Below are 25,065 nucleotides of genomic sequence, written 5' to 3'. Positions count from 1 at the left end.
GGCATTTTATATTGAAAATACATGTCACCCATATGCACCACGCAATTGAATAGCAGCACGATACTGCACAGGTTCGCTGGTTACCAGTTGCTCTTGTCTATGTAATCGGCAATCGCGGAGCCTAAAAAATGTGGCCCACATACATGTATCATGACATCGGGAATTGACGCAAATTTTATGATAAAAGCAGTCATACATGTACCTAGAAAGGATAATTCAAATTGAGAAAATATGCTAGGTATGACTTGTTGTACTAACTGCCACCCATGGATGCCAGCAAAACCCTAGCTATAGTATTCTGTCTGTCCGACTCTGTCGGCATGACATCACTTGCGATAGATTGCCTCTTCCCATCAGTTGCTTTTGCCAGTATTTGGCTGTTCCATCTCACCCCCTCGGACACAACACGAAGGGGACACCGTTGGCATTGCACTCAATGGGGGAAATCACAAAACATCCCATAAAAAATAAATACCTCTTCATGAAATCAACTTTAAATAATTACCAATTGGGTTTTTTTTTCTGAGAAAATTGACTTGAATTGAAAGACCCAGTACAAACCAATAGGGATTTCACAAAAGTGTCCCCTTTGACAGACATGAGAAGTGGGTAAGTGCAATAAATGGAACAACTCCGACCAAGAGAATTGTCTGCAAAAACTGCTAGTGCTGCACGAAGGCTGTACAATTAAACTCAGTCTTCAAATTGTCCTCAGAGGGTCTTAGGCTACATGCACAGAGAGAAAAATAACTCATCACACAGCCAATTTATGATACCACCCAATTAACATTTATTTTTTTGCGGAATTAGCTGAAACGGTCCAAGCACCACACTGATGCACGAACAAGTAGGACTATCTACAGAGATTACCCATTGATAGGGAACAAAAAGGTGGGAACGGATTCTGGACATATTATTTGATGATTTGGATGGTGGATCCCACTTGGGGCAACACACCTCAAATATTTTCCGGACACGACCATTGAACTACCAAAAAAGACACGGTCCAGACCAGGGTTCCCGTTAAGGTTTTAAAAATGTGCGTCCGTAATGACGCAAGTTTGCTGACGAGGTTGCAAAAACTTGCGTCCAGACAGATTTTTGTGCGTCCATCTGAAATTCACGATTATGACGATACACACGTTCTCGGTCTACACCTCATCAAATGTTGATTGTTAAAATATAAAAAAGTGCATTTTCGCCGTGATATTCCATCTCCATTCGCTATGATAATTTTTCTCATTTCTGTGTCAGTTTTGGTCCAAACGTGGTCAAAAACAGGTGCAAAAACATGAGCAAAGTCTGTCAATCTTGAGCAATTTTCGTTCGTACTTTCACTTCCGCGTTTCTATTTTTAAATTAACGTGCTGTTGATGCTACAAAAACTAAAACACGCGCTGCCACAAATAATACTGAAAAAGGGTTATCATTTAGATTTTGTCTTTAAAATTGCTTTTATTCATCGTAACAATAATACTAATAAAGGAAACCTAGATTATTAATGAGAATATTGTCAGGTTGTGATAAATAATTAAATAAACACCGCACGTTAGCGGCACGTGCTAGTAAACAAATCAATCGGGACTTCCCCAGGCCATGTGATCAAACAGCTGTACAGCGATCGCTCGGAAAGCATGCAAAAAGTGCACGATTTCCGACGTTGCATTTACAAATATTGCAGAATTTACTTCAATTCTCAGCAGGTGGGTCAAAATTTTGGGGCTTTTATTATCTTAAAAATATAAAAGAATAAAATTTCTTATTTTTATCATCAATTAATGATAAAATTTCGAAGTTTTGTCTGCGTCCAAATGCATGTGACATGGACGCAAAATACTTGATTAGCCATGTGAATTTGCGTCCAAATTTGTAAAATACGCGTCTGGACGCAATGACGCACACTAACGGGAAGCCTGGTCCAGACCCTGATCCCCCTGAAAAACATGCCATACCCGGCTGAGCACACGGCTGCAAGATATCTTGCCAGCCCACCCCCACATCCGGAACGGGGACTGCGCACAGACCTGGCCAGCTACCCCAAACACCACAGGTCTGGGACACGACCCACCAACCCCCCCCCCAGCTACAAAACTGGGTGGGTGGGGCGGGATTTTCAAACGAACCTGACCGCTCCAGCCGAAAAAAGTGAATGAGATGGAAAGGGAAAAACCGCGAAGTACCAGACGCTCACTAACAAGAGATCTGATTGGTCCGAGCCTGGCAAGGTCGTAAGGCAGCCAATCAAGAAGGGAATAGCCCCGCCGCAGTTACTACCTCACAAGGGTGACGTTACTGATATGGCTTGAGCTGGGGCAATTAATACAACCTGCCTTACTCCCCGAACATCGAGAAAAAACCCAGCCAAAACAAAACCAACAGGAAGACCCCATGGTGACAAAAACGCTTTTGAATAGACAAGCTATTAAAAACCGCACTTGTCCTCAGAGGGTCTTAGGCTACATGCACAGAGAGAAAAATAACTCATCACACAGCCAATTTATGATACCACCCAATTAACATTTATTTTTTTGCGGAATTAGCTGAAACGGTCAAAGCACCACACTGATGCACGAACAAGTAGGACTATCTACAGAGATTACCCATTGATAGGGAACAAAAAGGTGGGAACGGATTCTGGACATTTGATGATTTGGATGGTGGATCCCACTTGGGGCAACACACCTCAAATATTTTCCGGACACGACCATTGAACCTACCAAAAAAGACACGGTCCAGACCCTGATCCCCCTGAAAAACATGCCACCCAAGGGTTCCATACTGAACCCTTGCCAACCCCCCGCCCCTTTTTTTAAATCTTTTTGTAAAAACTCATGTGGGGCGGGAGGGTGGGCATTTGAATTACCTATTGAGTGAACACAGTCACCCAAACAACAACCATTTGGAATGATTTTTGTGACCAAGCTGTCTGGCTTTTAAATTGCCGTCAACACAATAACTTGAACATGCTTGACCATGCCAATAACGCAAGCATGTATTAGCTGATCTTTTGTGAAAAAGTTACTTCCAAAACAAACTTTCTTTATCCAACCTCGCTTTGATTTCCACTGAATAATAACATAATAAGCGAACCATTTTTTGCACTCAACGATTAATGTTGAAGTGACATTTTAGTGAACTATGTCACCGCAACAGCAGAAACCCATTTTTTGGTTGGTTTTTAAAAAAGAAGCTGCCTGCTTTTAATTACCATCTTCACCGGCAATAGCGAACTCTGAACGGAAACCATTTTTGTAATCTTGTTCCCAAAACCCTTTCTTATTTTTTTCCAACGAAATGCAACACAAAACCGCTTTTTGGTTGATTCCCGTCATTTGCTCTTAGTTACCCTACGCACAGGAGCGTATGTGCCTATTTTTTTTATTTTAAAAAAAATTGAATTCAATGAAAATGCCTTACCGAACACTCTTCCATTTTCACTTGGCTTTTCATTGCCATCCAACCAGAACGTAAGTGGACTAAGAACAGGGCAAAACAACATCAATTTTTTTGAACGTTTTTTTTTTTTTTTTGAACGATATCCCCTGAAATTGCTGACTGGCTTAAAATTTGCTTTAGTTTTCCATAAGTGAGCCAATGCCCCACAACCATGCTGACATGTTTGACCTGGCCTTCTGCTACAACGCTTTTGCACATCTTTTGAATTGAATTTGAACGAGGCATGCCAACAAGCCGTTTAACCAACTACTTATAACCAATTACTGATATACTTTATCCAATTGAACGGTAACTATATCAGAAGCACAGCCCGGCCTTTCCAACCGTGAAACCATTTTGCATTTACATGAAACCCGAAACCGGGCCTTTTGACCACGCCCAAAAAATTGCAGGCCTGACAATGGGATGAGAAAATGCAAACTGAGGCTCGAAAAGTGCTGCCCTTATAATTACCGTGCAACTCATGTAAAAATTTTATTTATGAAATGAAACGGCCACTAGACTACCAGTCTAGACTAAGAGTTTGTATAGAGCTGGCAAAACTTTCACCTGGTCGCGACAATGGCGGAAACCTTCTTGAGGATGGACACCGCCTTTCACCCGGAACGGACATGATGCGTGATGGCCTTGTGAAATGACCCTGTTGTCACCACTTTTGATCGTCAAACGAACTTTGCAGAACCAGAATAGCGTGACAATAAACCGGTCATGCGACCCTACACATGGGGTAATCTGCCGGAGTTCCTTTGACGGTCAACCGCCTGACATAGTTTCTTGGGGTGTGAAAATGTCATTTTCCCCAATGTGTCTTATAGCGTAGGAGGAGCAGGCCTTCCATTCACTTTTTGCCAACTCTTTCCTAAATGTATTGACTCTTGTGCCGCCAAGCCCCATCCATGATAACCTGTCCAGCGCCAGGGGTGGAGGGTTGCGCTCTCCTGCCTAATATACTCGGCTATCACCCACCGTCCACGTCTGGTGACCTAGCTGTTGTAATAAAAGGTGGGACACAGAACAGAAAAAAGAGAAATATCAGCAGCAAATGCAACTTAACTTACGCTATGGTATGTATTTATTTCTTATTTTCCTTCTTAACTCTGATAAACAGTATGATATTGCTATTACAAGAAAATTTGAATTGTTGTCAGGTAAATCCCAGGTTTATTTTAAATACACTAACTGGAAATGTAAGACAATAATTAGCGGGGACTGCTGTTTGCTTCGGGTATATTTTACAGCGACTATAAGTAACAAATTTGATCGTCAAAATTATAAATTTAATGTATACAACTGTTGGGAATCCCAATTCTATAAGGGAACATGTATATTAGAAAATTAAATCACAAGTCTAAGCAATACATGCTATGCCACATTCTTTATCTGCGTCAATAATAGAATATTAATTTCAATCGAATTGAATACATCGCTCCATTTTGGGTCTAGCGATCGACTGCTAGCCAATCAGACCGAACTCCCTTTCTTGCCTTGGTGGAATACCACTTGCCTTTCATAAAATGCAGCGCCAGAGTATTAAGTTTATGTTAATAGTATAGGGTGTCGACCCTGTGTCCTGTTTTTAATTAACTAAATTAATTCTGCATGTTAACTTATTGCTTTTTATCATCATCTTGATTGAACGAAACCGGTTGGGTTTGTTCCTGTCATAACTTATGCCTTGATTGAACTAAACAAATTTGGCTTGTTCCGTACTGTCTTACCTACGGTAATTAAAGTGATTCTTACTATTGAACTTATTACTTTCTGTTATCGTGTCTTGATTGAACTAAACCAGGTTTTGTTTTGTTCCTGTCTTTAATTGCGTCTATATTACCTCAACTAATTTTGTTTGTTCCTGTTTTTAATTGTCTAGTTAATTTGAACATTTTCATTTTGCACTTATTACTTTCTATTATGTTTTGATTGAACTAAACCAGTTATGGTTTGTTCATGCTTTTAAATTTCTGTCTTGATTGAAACTCTATTTGATTAAATAATTTAATTAATTCTGCATGTTAACTTATTACTTTTATTATCATCTTGATTGAACTAAACCGGTTAGGTTTGTTCCTATCATAAATTATGCCTTGATTGAACTAAACAAATTTTGGCTTGTTCGGTACTGTCTTACGGTAATTAAAGTGATTCTTACTATTGAACTTATTACTTTCTGTTATCGTGTCTTGATTGAACTAAACCAGGTTTTGTTTTGTTCCTGTCTTCAATTACGTCTATATTAACTCCCAATTTTGCTTCTTCCTGTCTTCAATTGCCTAGTTAAATTGATTCTTTTCATTTTGCACTTATTACTTTCTATTATGTTTGGATTCAACTAAACCAGTTATGGTTTGTTCATGGTTTTAAATTCTGTCTCGATTGCAACTCTATTTGATTAAATAATTTAATACTAACGCTGAACTTATTACATCTTCTTAACTTGTCTTGATTTAAGAACTAAACCAGTTCTTGTTTGTCCCTATCTATCACTCTGCCTTGATTGACCTAAACCATTTTTTTTCTTTCATCCTTTCTAAATTAGTTTTTAATATTGAACTTAACACTTTTTAATACCGTGGGTTGATTGACTAACCCGCTTTTGGTTTTTCCTGTCTTTAAATATGTTGTGCTTGAACTCAACTAATTTTTGGTTTTTAATATTTGACTTTACTTTTTATTACCATATCAAATGATTTGATTGAACTAAACAAATTTTGAATTGTTTGTGTCTTTCATTAATTAAATGAATTTTCAATATTGTCTTGAGTATCCTTGATTGAACTATATTACTTTTTATTAGCATGTCTTGATTGAACTAACCAAGTTTTGGTGTGTTCCTGTCTTTAGATAATGTCCTGATTAAGCTACACCAAGTTTTTTTTTGTCATAAATAAATAATATTAATATTGAACTTATTGCTTTTTATTATTCTGTATTAATTTAAGAAGTAAACTAGTCTTGATTTGTTCCTGTAATTATGCCTTGATTGAGCTAACTGACTAATGTCCGATTGAACGAAACCCATTTTTGTTTGTCCCAGTCTTTAATTAATGTCCTGCTTGAAATAAACCATTTAAGGTTTGTTCCTGCCTTTGATAACTTAAATTCTTAATATTGAACTTATTGCTTCTTATTGTCCTGTCTTTATTTAAGAACTAAACCAATTTTGGTTTGTTCCTGTATTTAATTTTAATTTGACTTGAATCTTAATATTGATCTCAGTACTACTTTTTATTATTATGCATTTATTGAACTAACCAGTTAGGGTTTTGCTCCTGTTAATTTAGTTCTTAATATTGAACTTATTAAATAGATTCATCAGGTTTGTAGATATACAGTAAAATAATTTTCTTTTGCACAAAACCAAAATATTTTACTCACTTGACGGTTTCGCCTATCATGGTCGATAGGCATCATCAGAATGATGTTGGATGATCCTTACTTCCGGTAAGGACCCAATGTCATGAATAGAGACGAGGGGGCCCACTACCTTAGTCACGTGTATGATCCTCTCCTGGCTGTAAATACACCCTCTACAGTCGGGATACGCCCTACCGGAAGTAAGGATCATCCAACATCATTCTGATGATGCCTATCGACCATGATAGGCGAAACCGTCAAGTGAGCAAAATATTTTGGTTTTGTGCAAAAGAAAATTATTTTACCTTATTGAACTTATTAATTTTTATTATCGTGTTTTGTTAAACTTAACTGGTTTTGGTTTGTACCTGTCGTTAATTATGTCTTGAGAGACCTAGCCGAGTTTTGGTTTGTTCCAGTCTTTAATCCCCTTTTATTGATTGATTGATTTATTTTAATCAATTTTTTTTTTCTTCTATTGTTGTGGTCTATTTTATTTTAGTATATTCCCTTCCCATTGTGGTCAATTTATTTGTGCATATGAACTATTAGTTAAATCTATTTATGTTGCTTTATTATTGTTATATAATATGTACTGTGTTCATTCTATTACTTTAGTTAACTATTATTTTATTTGGTTGTTATAATAAAAACTTTAATTTTGTATTTATTTTGTTTTATTTTATTTATTTTATTTTATTTTTTTTATTTTTTTTTTTTATTATTTTTTATTTTTTATTTTTTTTTTTTTATTTATTTATTTTTTTTTTATTTTTTTTTTTGTATTTATTATTTTTTTTTTTTTGGTATTATTATTATTTATTTTTCTATTTTTTATTTTTTATTGTTTATTTATTAATTATTATTATTATTTTTTTTTAATATTTGTTTATTTAATTTTTTCCTTTCCTTCCTTTTGTCTATTAACTATTTGTTTATCCATCTATTGTCCTTTATTATTGTTAACTATACATGTATATATGTACTGTGTTAATTCTATTTACTTTATTTAACTATTTTGTTGTTGTTGTTATAATATTGTTGTTGTTTTTTCATTTATTTATTTATTATTATTATTATTATTATTTTTTTTTTTTTTTTTTTTCTATTTTTTTTTTTTTTTTTTTCTTTCAATTTTCATTTGTTTTTTCTATCATATAGATTGTTCATTTCTTGTCATAGCGCCATGAATGCACCCCTTCTTATTGCATGCAGATGTTTTCTTTTCCTTGTTTATTTTCATTTTTGTAAATTTCTTGACTTTCTTTCATGTCTTTATTTATTAATATATAAATATATATATATATATATTATTTTTCATTATGTAATTGTTAATAACTTTACTCTTGTTTATTTATTTCTCTGTTTCTCTAAATTATTATTTCATTATCATCTCGTTTTTTGTGATGAATAATTTTGTAAGTAGCCTCCGAGTGCGGTGGCCGCGCGGGAAAAATTCCGTCATAATGCTATTTTTAGGCAATTTTGCTATAATGTTCTATGCAAATTAGGTGACACTCATCTCCCAGGGAGAGCTTGCGCCGCCCGGAAAAACCCACGTGCGCTGGATAATTCATAAGTGCCGTACACTGGTACACATGCATGCGGTCGTATTCTACATACGATATACACTACGTGCACGTGTTTGGGTCAAGGAAAAAGCATGGCGTCATCAGATCGACCTCATTAATAATTAAAAGAGTAAACATGTGCTTGTACGGTACCAACAATAATGAACACTGCGATATACTCTGTACGTGTTTCGGGGTAAAGGGAAAACCCGATTTGACCTCATTAATATTTAAAAACATTTTGATATGGTGGATTCCCACGGTCTGAACAGGTGATGTCCACTCATGTCTAGCATGTATGCTTTTGGGAATAGCCTGCGATCCATAACATTTCAGTGGAAATTAGTGCGGAAATAAATTTTGTTTGCTTGTCCACGTTACAAAAGTAAAGCAAGCGGGTCAAAATGCCGTCTTTGAACAATAATTCCCCATTTTTCGATCGGCAGAGGCCTGAAGAATTAGCTTGCCCGGCAGTATTTTTAATTGCCCCGGGAGTCGAGTCGGATAGGCGATTTATCTTAGCCTGATATTTACAAGAAATTTAAAAAGAAAAGATTGCTAAGCATGTCAAGGAAAGGCTACATAAATATGTTGCCTATACTTCACTTGACCCAAATATTTTTCATGAGCAATCGCATGTGGAATTTTAGTGGATTGTGATAGCCATTAGGCCTACACGTAGAGAAAAAATCCGCGCTATCATAAGACTATGCTGTTTTTTGTTTTTGTTTTGTTTTTGTTTTTTAAATAATGCATTATCAAATAATGACTGAATAGTTTTGATAAAAGACGATCCCCGACAATATGTAACTTTGCTACGGAAAGGGCTATGACAAAATGGTCCCAGTTTTAGTTGCATTCTTTACCCAAAGGGTTTAAGTTGATGCGGTTTGATGGCAAATTTGAATTCACATTTCAATAACTACAGGAGGGCTTAATGAACTACGAAACTGTTTAAACTCACCGGGTGAATATCTTGGCCTCTAGTGGTTGAAACGCCGCCTAATACTGGAGGACCGGTGCGGCTCCTGAGGTGGGAGGCAGCAGCATAGCATTTGCAGCATCGACACCGACCCTGACATCAGGCATCGGCTCTGCCCCCGCTGCTGCAGGCACCGCACCGCACTAGACATGCATGCTACTGCTGTCCGAGGCCATCCCGGAATTTCCAACACTGAGTTCACGATGTGTCATCTTCCGTATTCCTTGTAGAATTTTCTTTTTTCGCCGAGTCCGGCTGCTTCGCCGGTGCAGTAACTTTCCTCTTTCAACCCATCAGAACAACGCTAGTCCAACGAACTTGACCGTTTATAATTCAGTCAAAGTTCGACTGATTCATCTATAAAAGGCGAACTTGATCACTTCAGACAAATTTTATTTTCAAACGAACCTGACCGCTCCAGCCGAAAAAGTGAATGAGATGGAAAGGGAAAAAACCGCGAAGTACCAGACGCTCACTAACAAGAGATCTGATTGGTCCGAGCCTGGCAAGGTCGTAAGGCAGCCAATCAAGAAGGGGAATAGCCCGCCGCAGTTACTACCTCACAAGGGTGACGTTACTGATATGGCTTGAGCTGGGGCAATTAATACAACCTGCCTTACTCCCCCCGAACATCGAGAAAAAACCCAGCCAAAACAAAACCAACAGGAAGACCCCATGGTGACAAAAACGCTTTTGAATAGACAAGCTATTAAAAACCGCACTTATAGTCATCAAAGTTACTTCTCTCTCACACAGCCTGTACCCAGGCCCGTACGCAGGGGGGTGCGGGGGGTGCGACCGCACCTCCCCAAATTTGCAAAAGTATACAAAAAATCCCAAAATTTAAGAATTTGCGAGTGTAGCGAGCAAAAAAATTAGTTTTTTTACGCTTTTTTGTTCAAAAAAAGGTCCAAATTTGGGGAAGAAAGTCCACTTTTTACAAAATCGCCCATCCCCCTTGGAAAAAAGTCCACTTTTTCAAAATCAGCACCCCCCCAAAAAATCCTGCGTACGGGCCTGCCTGTACCATCTCCGTAACATTCGTCATTATCTAGACTTTGATACTTGTAACAATGTTATTCACTCACTCGTTCTATCCAGATTGGATTATGGTAACATCTTACTTTTGGGCTCGAATGTCACTGAAATTACTTGTCTTCAAAGACTAGAGAATTGGGCAGCCAAGATTTTTATTTCTTGCAGCCAAGAAAGACCATGCTCCGCGAATTGCACTGGCTGCCTGTGAGGGAGAGAGTCTACTACATGTACAAAGCCATGTTGTATGTTTACAAGTGCCTTGCTGGCTTGGGGCCAGATTATTTAGCATCCTCCTTACACCGTACATTACAATATATATCCCTGGAAGACAAGGACTTCGATCTGTCACTGATGCCACTCGCTTGCATGTGCCCAAACTCCACTCAGCTGCTAATAAGGCCTTTGCTTTCACAGCTCCTAAGTTGTGGAACCAGCTACCTGTTTCAGTCCGTTCCTCCAACTCTTTGCCAGTGTTCAAAAAATGGCTGAAAACATTTCTGTTTTCAGAAATAGAATTGCTTTTTATTTCATTTTCTTATAATTATATTCTGTCTTGTTCTTGCTATATATTTCATGCTATGTTGTTTTGAGCGATGTGATCACTTGAAATGGCACTATATAAAAAGCCTATTGTATGTATAAGCTCTAGTTTGAGCAAATTCATGGCTAGACTTCTCAAGTAACAAATTTGTCCCTCAACTGACAAAAATAATGAAAAATTACAACATAAAAGAGGTGCCCTGTGCCAAAATGTCATTTTGAGATGTACTGGTATTTTTGTACTTAGGGCCTTCTGGCTCTTACACATTTCATGCATAGTGTTGCACTTAGGGCTTAACATTTTTGCTGATAACAGTTTCTATGGCTATAGCTTGATACAATCATAAGGTGTCCAGTGTGGAAGGATTATTTTGATACCAAAATCTCATTTTGGCCAAAAATGCACTTGGGGTCTTTTAGCTCTGACCACTCGATGTCCATCCATAAGCACTGTACTGTTAGTTTAATAATGCCCGTTACAGCCCGTTTCATTCTAAGCAATTGCAAGGAGCGCATCATTTTCTTGTGTATGTAACGTAACTTCTGTCACTAAATCTGAAAAGCGAATACCGATATCTGATCAATACTTGTTAGCATGCCTAGCATCAATAACCAGTGAACTTGATCTTGGAGGCATCTTTGTCATTACGTTGGTTAACACTGCACTGATTTATAATGCCATTTCAGCCACCAGCATTTGGTCTTAAAGAGGAAGCCCCGGCAGAGCAGTTCTTCTGGGGTGAACCAAACCTGCCTTGTTATCAAATTAATCAGTGACAAGGTTATCCCTGAATTTGACAGGTGCTAATTGATGCAATAACATGAAAACATCAATTAGTGCCTGTCAAATTCAGAGATAACCTTGTCACTGATTAATTTGATAACCAGGCAGGTTTGGTTCACCCCAGAAGAACTGCTCTGGCGGGGCTTCCTCTTTAAGCAATTTTTTTAATCACATGCTGCGATTGCTAGTTAGTATCAGGCATGAGAATTTCCAGTCAAAAAGCTGGAACCAGCTTTTTGCAATGTCACAATTCCCACAAATTTTTTTTTTCAGCCCATTTTCAGTCATTTTGTCCAATTTTAGGCGCTTTTCCAACTTTTTTCAGATTTTTTATGAATGTGTATTCTCATGCCTGTGGTATGGGTTTTAAAAGGCATATATTAAAGGCCTAACATTTAATAAATAAATTATTGTATTGATGACTTTTTGACATAAAAAATTATAATTTTGTTTTTTAAAAAAAGCTCATTTGTATGCAATTATACATACAAGATCAATATATTGATATTTTAAAGAAGTACACTGCAGTTTCATGCATAATAGAGTGATTATGTTTTTATTGATTTTCAATATATAGGACTGCATGTAATATTGTTTATTTTCATTGTTTTACTGTGTCATAGTGCTACACATCTTTTAAAAGTTGGATAATACTGGCACTTCAGCAATTTTATTATTTATTTTTCATCATATCTATCCCCCAGCCCCGCCCGGATAGTCTATAGAAATGTCAAGTTCTTTGCTTTGGTAGGATCATGAGATTTTTAATTATATTCAATAAAAAGGTAATCATCATGGATCCAAAGGTCAGCCGGAGATGCATGAGTAAACATGATGAGATGTCATCTGTGTTATTAATCTTGTAGCGTGTTTACCTAATTTTGGGTGTAACACACGATTGTGTACAAATAAACCTGAAGACATAATGTACTGCGCAGGTACATTTGTAGTTATAAAAGATATTGTTTTTTGTTACAGATGAAATAGATATCCTTATTAGAGAAATAAATATCCTTACTAGAGAAAAGTCATAGTTTGATAGACATAAAGGAATATTTTGTGATCCTACATGTAGCATCCTTTTTTTATGACATTTTTCAGTATATTTCCACGAAAAAAGCTTATTCCCAAATGCATGATTATAATGTGTATTACACTGCTCCATAGACAGTGTGTTGTAATTTTGTTCTGGTGGACTGTACCTGAATGTAATTCAAATTTGACAATATTTGTGCTCAACTAATTAATCTGCAAAATATTTGTTGTACATAAACATTCTTGAGAAAAGTGGGGGATGATGCTGTGAATCACGAAATTCACTATCGAATTAGTCAAATTCAGTCCGGGGTGCACTCACAAATGTTTGACAAAAAATGTGTGAAAAGAGCTGTGTTTTGTTGTTGATTTTTTGTCGCTTCAACTTGTTACATGACGCATTAAGAAAAGGGGGTCAAAAATCGTCTCAAATGCATTTTAGGTAGTTCCTTGTCCACTTTTTGTATCCATGGATGGTATTTGCTGCCATTCCGATTTCAAAAGAAGTGTATGTCCCTGCAGGATTTCCATGTCGTATTATTGTGGTGTGGTGTGGAACTTTTTTGGGGGGTGGGTACCTGGCAATGGCTAAAACTGGAAAAATAAGGCTCCTGCCATCCCACTCGCTGTTGATACGTGTCTAAATTTATCAAAACTTGTATAGGGGGTCAAACTCACAACAAAACTTGTTCAGGGGGGTCAACACTCAACATTTTAGGAAGACTGCTAAAAACTTAATTAGGAGTTAATTTTGGTTGCAGAGAAAAACTTGTTTGAGGATTTTTGAAAAACATTGGTCACACATGTCATATGTTTGCTATCATATCTGAGTTCCAAGTCTAGTGTAAACAGGTAAAGTTGCACTTGCACTTAGAGTGTGGTTGCTATTGAATGTTGCTTCCATGTAGGAGCACTAAAGTCAAATTGAATTAGACTTTGTCGCTATCGAAAAGTGTGACTTTTCCTGTTAGTGTTATAAGCAGTCAGTATAAAAATGGATTGTGTTTTTGGTTTTCATACATAATTTAAGACTGGGTCCATACGAGTGTGTTTTTCCCCACCGATAACTTTGTAAGCTTAATTTACATATCGTAAGTTAGTCTCCCATTCTATAAATTCCTGATATTAGAGTGAAACTTTGATGAAGTGGTAGGGTATTTTGATTGCTTGAATTTATCAAAACGTGTGTCTTCTTTCAGTGCTATCATTCTCCCTGCAGTGCTTATTGCTCTCATATTTTGATTGGTAACTAAAGCTGTGTTCACATTATCGGACGTACACCTGGGGGAATTTGGTCGGTGCAAGTTGCTAGGAGTAGCCATAAGCGCTGCCAGGAGTAGTGGCAGAATTAGCGATGACCAGCGTAAGTTCCGCCAGACGTACGTTCTGTGATTTACTCCTGACAAATGTCAGGAGTAGCGAGCTAGGTGTGATCTACACCAGGCGTATGTTACAATGTGTACCCTGCTACGCCTGACACCTGGTGTAAATTATACCTTTTTCTGGTTGGAACTATTAAATTTCATTTTGTGTGGTTGAAAAAGGTCAGAGACACACCGGAAGTGGTAGCCGATCTTTACGCTGACCAGAAGTGAATGTTTGAGAATCTGTGGTAGAACTGGTCGGTGTAGTGCTAAGAGTAGGCTAGGTGTGGACATGTGGTAGGAGTAAAGAAAATATTTGTGGAATTTTCAACAATGTTAGCGTAAGTTTACGCCGGGTGTACGTAACTCAAAATGTGAACATGACTTAAAGAGCTTCAATTGACTAGATCAAAGTATTAGTGGCTAGAATACTTTGACTAGATATTGTAAGATATTGTAAGCTCAGCTGGAATTCCATCAGGTTTTATTTCTGACAGTGATTGATGGGGTTGTACAAGTAGGCTTTTGCAACTGTATCTGGATTCTGCTCTTTCTGTTGATAGTGAGATGGGCTATGTGAGAATCCTTTATCATGTTTATGAAGCAGATTCTTGCTCGGATTCTATTGGATGATAAGCTTGTTTGTATTACAGAGCGTCTACCTTGTAGCAAATGGGAAGGCCTACATGTAAATGTCAAAATAAATCGAGTTGTATACCAGTGACTCAGTGGGACAAGTTGTGAAGTGAGTTGGTTGGAAAATGTAACTTCTCGCTGCAATTATTGCACTTCTCCTAAGAACAGGAATTTGTACACTCACTGCACTGACTGGATGCTCTACCAACTGAATTGCGTATCTTTGAACTGAGCTAGCAAACTATAAGATTTTGAAGAGCAGATCTGAATTTGATCATTTCACTAGGATCCACAACATGCTCATCTATCAGGGGAACAGTTCTTAAACCCCAATACATTTGTACATTCATTGAATGACCTTTGAAGATTTGGGTACAAAAATTCATACTCTGCAACTTGAGGTCAAATTTCGCACTATGATTATGTAATTGAGGTTATTGGACAATGCCATTGGGATAAGGTTCTTGTAGTCCATAGTGTTTGCTATGCTTCTCATCACCCTATTGCTTCCTTGATATCACAGGTTGGTAGCTTCACAGTGTCATCATCCTTGTGGTGCGCCATCCTTTCCAGGTCTTCTGTCTATCTGCAGTATGCCAGTAGCAACAGGCCATGATGGCCAAGGTGAGATAGGGAACGAAGGTGAGATGGGTTGGGTACTAACATCCACTAACATGTACAAGTACTGTCTCGTATGGTGTCATCAGTGGTGCCCAGTCTTGTGATGTGAACTGTTAATACTGGTGACTGTTGTTGTGTTGTATTGAGTTCTGAGCACTATTCTTTATTGTGAAGACTTAAGATTGTATTTTTGGTGTCGTTGGTGCCTAGTATCATGATGTGTAGGTGGTGTCCTTCTGTTACTTGTTGTTTTGTATTCTGTTCTGAGCACTTGACTTTTGTGATGAAGAGTTTGTTGGTCTACACTTGGATTCACAGGATCTGGCTATATGTCTGTGTATTATCCCCCCAAATGATCTGTATGGTACGCACATGCCCCATGTAATCCTTTGGGGTCAACGCTAAGTCAGGACCACATGAGCGGACTTACAAATAGCATAAATAGCATGAGAGTACACAAAAGAAATTCCGCGCATAAGATGATCAATGTTTCCATGTCTGAACGCTGTATCAGCGTCAGCTGAATTCAAGTATGCTTAAGAGGGCACATGTATGTATCCCGGTGGGGTCACTCAACTTGCAATACTGACCGCACAATCGTTACCAAAATTGCGGAAAAAGGGGTAATTTTTAGGGCTTGTCCGCGGACAAAATTGTCTGTGAAATTGGAAAAATAGGGATGTTTTATCGCCCAAATGTCCACGAAAAAAAAAAAAAAAGGGTTCTTATTATTTACTCCCGATCCAGTGGATAGCTGGCCAGATAAATAAGGAATAAATTTGGTTTCCTACTTCGTACTCATCCCATGATCGATATTGTTCTCGGTTTTATTTTGTGCGTAGCCTTAGCATAGATTTGCGGAAATTTTGCAATAGCCAATTTATATGCAAGGGGTACTACATGTACCGGTACTTGAATTCTGTCCTTGTTTTGGAGTATAAAAAAAAGGGGGTAAAATTTCATGATTTGTACTTGAAATAGACTGCGAAAGGGGGTAATTTGTACTTGTGGTAACGGTCCTACGTGTCCCCCCTGCCTTGAGTGACCCCATCAGGGCATGGATCATTCCAATCTATGTATTTATTAATCTTGGACATAAAAAGAAGGTATGCAGTTTTGTGCTATTTTGTTGCATGTCAGTGAGATGTATTTTTGTTGTCAAGCTGAGTTTGGTGGGTTGTACATGTAGTAGCGATTGCTGTACACTGCTTGTGCTCGTACATGTATAGTACGGTACCATGCAATGAATGAGTCCCTGGACCACATATAAGCCATGTAATCCATCCACTCATCATTTAATATCTAATAACACAAGTTGATTAATTGCGATCTCATCATGGGCAGTATGCAATTTATTCTCAGAGTCAATTAGGTAGAACTAGTCTTGAAAATTTCCCTCTGGAATGCAGAGGAATCCAAAAAAAAAAAAAAAAAGGAAAGTAAAGTTTCTCAGCCTGCAGTTCTAGAAATTAAGCATTTCTGGTTGGTGTGTAGGCCCTAATTAATGTTGTTTTATATGGTACTGCAGGAAATTTTCACAGAGTATTTATTTTTGTGTGGCTTTAATTTTCATGCTTTTTGCAGTCAAACAGGCAGTCGCAAATTTTTAACCCAGCGAAAATATTTATTACACTTAATGTGAATTTGGAAATGCGAATTAAACACCCACTAAACTGACAAATTAACCCAGCAAAATATCCCACTATACATTTGAAAAAAAAAGGGACAAATTATTTGAAAATTGGGTCAACATAATGCATCAGGCAGGCCACTAGTCCATGACACTCCTATCAATCCTATCCTACCCAGGGCTCAAAGTATGATTTGCCCAAAATTACACAAAATTGTCCCTGTGAAGAATATTTGTCGATGGAAAAAAGTAGACAGGAGGCTACTTTTCATAGATTTGGTTCAAAATGGCCCAAGGGTAGTAATCAACAAGTATTTTGAGTCCTGACCCTACTTGTTACCTATATGCCATGATAATACTTGGCCCATTTATCTCGTCCATTTTGACTATTTACTGTGTTTGACTGTTCTTTAACCCTAATACTGAACACTGCTTTTTGCTATAAGAAGTTAAAGAAGAAACGAAAAAGGAGAGAAGATGAACAAAGAGGTCACTTGGTACCCCCGTGATTCAAACCTTAGACCCCTCGCATGCCAAGCACATGATCACTGACCGGTAGCCACAGTGATTTTGCAGGCCTGGCCAGCGATTTAGTGTATGCGCAGTGGTTATCATCGTGATATTTTATGGTGTAAACCAGTGTTAAGGTTATTCAACCAGCACTGAAAATCTACACTGGTACATTTAAAAGAATTCAGGTCATCTTAAATTGTGTGCTCTCAAAAGGGTATAAGTTTGGAAAATAATATATCTCAAGCATTATTTGGCTAAATAATAAAATTGTGTTGCCAACTTTTGAAATGTTTCAAAATCTACCAGATTGTAATATTATATTACAGGCGTTGCACACAAAATTGTCATTTTAACAATAGCAGAAGCAACCAAGCTTGACGTGCTGGTTGTTTTTATTGTGCAACTGACCTTGTTTTCACCTGGGGAGATGAAAGGTTTGATTGGGCTATTCCAATTGAAACCCACACTACCCCTGTGGAAGATTTTGGAAATATCTTCCACAGGGGGAGTATGTTTTTCAAATGTAATTGGTCAGAGTTATTCATTTTGAAACCCATACTCCCCCTGTATTGTGGCTTTACCTATATCTTCCACAACTGGAGTAAGTATTTCAATTGGAAGTTGCCCAATTGTGTATTCTATTCAAAATTGATACTCCCCCTGTGGCAGATTTTAGCTAAATCTTCCACAGGGGGGGTGTGGATTTTAAATGGAATAGACCAAATTTGAAGCTGATGAATTGCTGAACACATAAAAGATAAGGTACAAGATATATAGTAAGCATGTACTAAAGGAAATGTTCTAAAAATAATGTTATGGTACAATTTCTTTCCCAGTACCGTTTGGTTCTATCACGCTTTGATTTTAATAATTTTTTGTTTGTTAATTTAGGATAAATATTAATAAAATATAGCAGGTGCAATTATGAAGTGGATGTGCCTCATTTACACATTGTAAAAATAAATGCATCAAGATTAATATCAGTAGTTTCCAAGATATATATTATTAAATCCAGTTGACATGAAATTGACAACATTACAGCAATATGACTTTTACCATAATTATACATTTAAATAATAATAGACCTGCACGCTTTGATTTTAGGGCTCATATTGAAATACCCTACCTTGCTTTCACACAGAAAGAAGGCAGGATTCCCCTCGCTAAGCGCGTGCCTCAGGAGAGCTCGGTCATAAAACGGATGGATTATATGCATCAGTGATACACCCTGCCTTTTGAAGTGGTCCATGATGAATGGGAAGAAAACAAACTGACTATGGCTCATCGCACAACCCAGGAAAGCGCGCTCCTAATTTAAGTGGCTAATTGCAGTGTTATATAATCACACAGGATTTAAACAAAAAAAGGCTAGCAGAGAAAAGCTGCAGGATGGCGCACACCTTCCTGTGTAAGGGAATTTCAATATGAGCCCTTACATGATTCAACCTTCGCACAAATGAACTAGGCATTAAGTACAGTGTATAGCCCGATATTTACTCCACATTGCAGTGTGCTGCAACGCTATAAAACTGAACTCTGAGGCAGGTTTTTATGAGCTCGGCGGTGAAAATTCTCATCGCGCGGTGGAAATTTCGGTCTGCGATGGAGTTCAACTTTGTTCAACTTAATAGTATCGTGCTGCGATAACCCAGCTGTACACGCTTGTGATTGGCTGCTGGAAACTCAAGGTCGGCAAAATGACCTTAAAAGGAGATGCAGACCCCACATGCTTTTAGAACGTTGTGACATCGCATGCGATGAATTTAAAATGTACATTTTAATTTCATCGCGCAATGCTGCGATGTTTTAAAAGCCTTGCATCACGCCATGTGTGGAGTAAGAATCGGACTTATTGCCTGGCAACTAGCCTGGTCTACATTGTATATTTCCTTGAAGAATCATATGCCAAAACTGATGAACTATAGAGAAAAACAATTGGTATGGTACCAGCTCACAGCTTAATAAAACTGCCATGCATCATTCCCATATATAGGCCAGTATTGCAAATTGCATTTTGCAAGATTCCATGAAATGGGCACAATACAAAATTGTCAATTTTTGTCAATTTCTGACATCATACGAGCAATACTTGAAACAGGGTTTGGTGAAAGCTTTAAAATGCTAGGTAAGTTAGTAAGGCAAATGTTAGTAGTTAACATTGTGAATAACATAACAAGGCACCTGCTCTCTTGATAAAACCAGGAAGAGCGTCATAGACAAGCGATAATAACAAAGCACGCGGGTCGGTCATATTCATAATATATACACCTTATATTCTATGTTATGTAGTAGTGCTAGAAGGAACAAGCACAGAGGGATTTGTAATTAGTGCCAGTGTGCTGGAGCACTTCATCTGTCAAAAGTGCTATTTATTATTTAGGAGTTGACTTGTCAGTGAATAAAGAAATACAAGACAGGATCTTAATCACGCATTCAAGAAAAGATGTAGCTGTAATTAACTGAAAGCATAATGATTTTTTTCTTCATCCTCGAGGCAAGACATGCCAATATTACACAATAATATTTTGCAATTAAAGAAATTTAGCCTTTTTATGTGCGGTCCTTCTGTGCAGACATTGAGTGCAAACCTTTTACAATTTTTTCAAACAAATATCAAAATTTTACGTCGCCATGATTTTATCAGCAAATTAACATAATAATTACATTTTAGTGAGTGCACATTTAATTGGCGTATCTATTCTTGAAATGGGTCTACTTGTAGTTGTATAGGACCCTATTACAACGCAATATTCAGGCTAATTTGTACGGTTAAAGGTATCAGCGCAATAGCACGAATCACTGACAAACCAAGTGAAGGGTTAGTATTTTTGTGACGTCAGCAAAGGAGTTGAAAGGATGTATGACATCACTACATTGTATTTATCTCACGTTGAAAATTATGTTGAGGGTAGTACTGTGTATCCTATGAGCTCAATTATGATATGAAACCTAGAGGCTTTTAGCTATATTGCACAGAGCTCACCAGGTCATGTACAGAAGAAGACAAAATTATAATATGTCTTGGAGGAAGAAAATTTGAAAATATGTGATGATTTAAAATTTTGATTTGATCGAGGTAGCCTCATTATAAATTTGTTGTTAGAAAAGTTGCATGTGGTAATTTGCTCATCCTAAATGTCTTAATTCATTGATAACGTATTGCTCCTAATAAACACTTTGGAGGCATGACATTTTTGAAGGGGGCATTTATTACCCCCATACAAAATAAAGCACATGCTACTCGAAGTTTGCAACTCATCTGTCGGAGTAAGAGTAAACTCTTTATTTGTACCCCCAATTTGGGGTCTCATAAGATTTTAAAAGGCTTATTTAAAAAAAATAAGTACCTGTATTGAAATGCTCAACATCCATCCATAGAACATTATAATATGCTGATTTAATAGGATACTATCAGGCCTTAATATTAACCGAGGAAATGCCGTATTGTCTGTAATAAATGCCTTGGGGCCGTTGCTTTTTTTCCAAAATGGGTGTTATTGAAAGTAAATTGTCAGTGAAAGAAACTTATATTGGGTTAAATTTCCCGATGGTGCTCCTATAGAAAGGAGGGATTTATAACTATACTAATACTACTACCATGGTGGCGCTCACAGAAATCAAGTAGAAAATTATATTTTTGTGGTAAATTCAACAAAGAATCTGGTGAAATTCTATCATAATTAGGCAATGGAATGGATGGAAGTTTGAGTCATACAATGTAAGGGCTCACATTGAAATTCCCTTACACAGGAAGGCGTGCGCCATCCTGCAGCTTTCCTATGCTAGCCGCCTTCTGTTAAAATCCTGTGTGATTATAACACTGCAATTAGCCACTTAAATTAGGAGCACGCTTTCCTGGGTTGTGAAATGAGCCATAGTCAGTTTGTTTTCTTCCCATTCGTCATGGACCACTTCAAAAGGCAGGGTGTATCACTGATGCATATAATCCATCTTTATAATCCGTTTTATGAACGAGCTTTCCTGAGGCGTGGGCTTAGCGAGGGGAATCCTGCCTTCTTTCTGTGTGAAAGCGTGCTAGGGTATTTCAATGTGAGCCCTAATAGGTTTTGTCCATGCAGTTTAGTGATCATCACTGACACGACTGACACGACTGATGACTGACACAACTGATGCAAGTTTTAAGCTTACTCACACGATATAGCATGGAAATGTTTTCATTTTGTTGTTAATTTTCACTGAAAAATTGGAGGGTGTGTTTATTAGAGGGGAAGCGTTTATTACAGACAATACGGTAAGAAAAATATGACCTTTCTTATAATGCCAAAATGACACGCTTGGTGGGGTAAAGTGTTTCTTTTTGAGATGCTGGCTTATTGGGCCTCAACTGCTGACTGACAGCAAATCATGTTTAATTAATTCTTGCAGGTACGTGCGGTAGCATTTTAGCAAGTTTTTAAGAATGAGCATCTGTGTATACCATGCATGAGTACACATTGTCACATCATTGTTGCAACAGGGTGGCAGTATTGGCACCCATTGCATATTAATACCCATGAGAAAGGTGATGCAGTGAATTTGAATTTCACACATGCTGATGAAAGTGACTTTATAGTGGGATATTGACTTCATGTATCTGTGTCCTTTAAGACTCTGCATTGGGCTATATAAATAATTTATATGCCTTTTCCTGTGAATGGAATTTCAAACTTTGGAGGGGATCTATGGACAATCAAACAATTGGGTTTTTTTATCTTACACATGTAATGATGGTTCAAGCCCTGCTCCATGGTGAAGTTTTGAAAGTGGAAAGAATGGCTTAACCTAATGCTGTAGGTACATTTTGGTGAGATGGAATGAAGGAAGAAAGTAAAGAAGAAGATAAAACTTTATTTCTCGAGTGCTGTCTTGAACCACAGACCCCTCCACAGACATGTGCACAGGGATACCTTGCTACAGTACAGGGGTCTTCCTTGGCTAGCTGGCCAAGCTTTCCATGCCCATATATGACTGTTAATTTGCATGATGATGCAATCGCATCACATGGGATACCTGCATGTGGAAATGCTTTGTGAATTAAGGTGTTTTGATGTTTGGTTCGGTTTGTGGATTAGTGGTTGTGCTTTCTGAGACCATTTCTGGTCAGATTTTGTAACAAAATGTCATTTTGTGCATAGATCTGCAGTTTTCATACACAAATAATAATTTTTGCCCCACCATATACAGGAGTTAAATAGATGGTAAAAAAATATCAAAGATTTATTGAGTTTTTATAGGTCAAAAGTGAGTGGGCTCAAACCCCTAAGTCCTGATCTTCTGCAGGTCCTGTGGTTAGTGGGAAGTGGTGTATATAAACCAAAGGGAACCAGCTAACTTCCAAGGCCAGGTGATATGGCATTTAGATAGGAGAAAATTAACGTACACTGTGTACCTGTACATTTGCAGCTCTCAATTTTTTGTTAGAGTTCTACAGGAAATTACTGTTACATGTCTTAATTATCGGCTCTTAATAAAGAATTCATGGATATATTTGTTCATTGGGGAGCTTTAATGGGGGGGACTGTGATTTTGATTATTACACAGAGAAGTTACATCCATGGCCCTCTGCTAGGATGACTTTGTACTTTTATTTTGAGTTTTTTTGGTTTTTTTATTAATGTGCACTTCAGCTAGGCATGACCTAATTATCAACACACTTCAACAATTATTCCGCGGCCATTAGGATATATCAGAATCATTTCCGCTTCACCAAGTCCGCTACTGATGCGCAGGTACTCTCAGCGACTTAGATTGTGTTTACCCCCAGCAGCTCCCCATTTTACACGTGGGTGGAGTGAATCAATATGGAATTAAGCTATCTTGCTCAAGGATGCACCACACTGGCCGTGGTGGGGCTCGAACCTGCAACCTTTCGATTATGAAGCTCGCGTCCTAACCACTGGGCCACCGTGCTTCCCACAAACTTCCTAGTTGTAACTAGATGAATTAGGCTGTTATTTTGTTTCCTAGCTGCAGAATGAGATTGAAACAGCATTCACACAAAATAGCACCACCCTACCAGATCATTATACCTTCAATTATTACCCTTCCCTCCCCCATTCCCCCTCAATCAATGTTGGGGAGACTGGAGAGCTCAATGGAAAAAGTGCTTTCATCAACATTAAACTGGGGGAGAGGGGTGGCGATTTACATTTTGTATGCCACCGTGTGCCAACATTAATTTCCTTGATTGTAGCTTGGGAATCCAAGTAAGTTTTGGACTTGTTTTGAAATAAATGGCAGAAACAAAATTGGTTGAAGGTGTAATGCATCTATATAGATAAATGTTACAATGCCCAGGCAAAATTAGTTGTTATTGAGGTTATTGTTCTTGTTGTACTTGTATAATGTCAATGCTGTTCTTTCTTATGTTGTTCTTGTTGTTGTTGACCATGTTGGTTGGTGGTTGTTTCCAAATGGCATTTTCAGGAGCTTTTTCATGAGTTTTTGCAAAGCTCTTTCCTTAGATGCAAGAATATACATGTATCGTCAGCCTGCTACGATTCCTAAGTTATTATTTGAGAACAAAGTACAAAATGTGGTTCAAGCATGCATCAGTTATGTAATCACCCCAATTAATTCAGATTATTCCCTTTAATTTGTATCATTATCATTTGTTCGTGTGCAAAGATAGGGAATAATTATGTTTAAATGCTTGAACCATATTTTGTACTTTGTTCTCAAAATTACAAAAAATGACTTGGGCAATTAGCATAGTAGGCTGACAATATATAGAAATGCCTAGATTCCAGGGTGATTCAAATGATTCATTGACATTGTTGAATCAAATAATTTTTCATTTTTCATTTGTCTAGATATGTTACATTATGTTAAAAATCCATTAAAGGCCCATTCAGTGATTTGCTCATCCGGATGATCGTAAAAATCATCAAAATTCAGATATTGGTACTTTTGTAATTTGCATAGCTGTGCTAACATAGCCTGCTTGTGGTTCGGTCGAAAGTCGTGTATTTTAGACAAAATAAAGCATTTGCATGATTCTGGACTTTTGATACTGACAGTACAAAAGTCCGACTCGAGATCGAAAAGAAGCTCACTCTCCACGCACTAACACGCTGCTATGTATTGTTTCTACTACTTATTACATCAGTAGCTACTATTTTAAACAAAATACACAATTTTAACTGTTTTTCATATTTAAATTTACCGTTAGTTTGCCTCGGTGACCTTTAACATGTTTAATTGCTTATTTTGTTTTCTACTACAAAAATTAAGCCTGTTTTAAATCAATTTAGACTCTACTTCCCCGTGTTAGAAACACTGGACTAGGAAGTTTTTCCAGTCGATTGGTGGCGACTGTACTCACGAAAATCTCGATTTTTCTCGAGTCGATCTGAGTTGAAGTAGAAAACCTTTCTAAAACTTCTGTTTTTGACTAATTTGTCGATGTATTCAGGGAAAAGTGGTTTAATGAAATTCTGTAGACTTATTCTTTATTTCTAAGCAACTCTGACAAATTTCCATTTTTTTTTAATGTTCCTGTGAAATCACTGAAAGGGCCTTTAAAATAGATTCCAGTTTGC

At 37.5% G+C, this 25,065-nt stretch overlaps 1 protein-coding gene across 3 annotated transcripts in view; it reads left to right on the top strand.

The window, feature by feature from the left end:
• The window catches only part of LOC140155192 (protein PALS2-like), a 49,309-nt gene that overhangs the window by 4,291 nt on the left and 19,953 nt on the right, over positions 1 to 25,065 (top strand). Inside the window, exon 2 of one of the 3 annotated variants that reach the window (XM_072177936.1) lies at positions 15,284 to 15,384. The exons of 1 other annotated variant lie outside the window; for it this stretch is intronic. In XM_072177936.1, the coding sequence (XP_072034037.1) occupies positions 15,354 to 15,384 (31 nt within the window). In that variant the 5' untranslated portion in view covers positions 15,284 to 15,353. Of the gene's footprint in view, positions 1 to 15,283; positions 15,403 to 25,065 lie in introns of all 3 variants that reach the window. One more of the 3 variants, XM_072177935.1, reaches the window with a different exon arrangement.

Source organism: Amphiura filiformis, chromosome 6 (genome assembly GCF_039555335.1).
Source record: "Amphiura filiformis chromosome 6, Afil_fr2py, whole genome shotgun sequence".
Classification (NCBI taxonomy): Eukaryota; Metazoa; Echinodermata; class Ophiuroidea; order Amphilepidida; family Amphiuridae; genus Amphiura; species Amphiura filiformis.
This window is presented reverse-complemented; position numbering and strand designations above follow the sequence as displayed.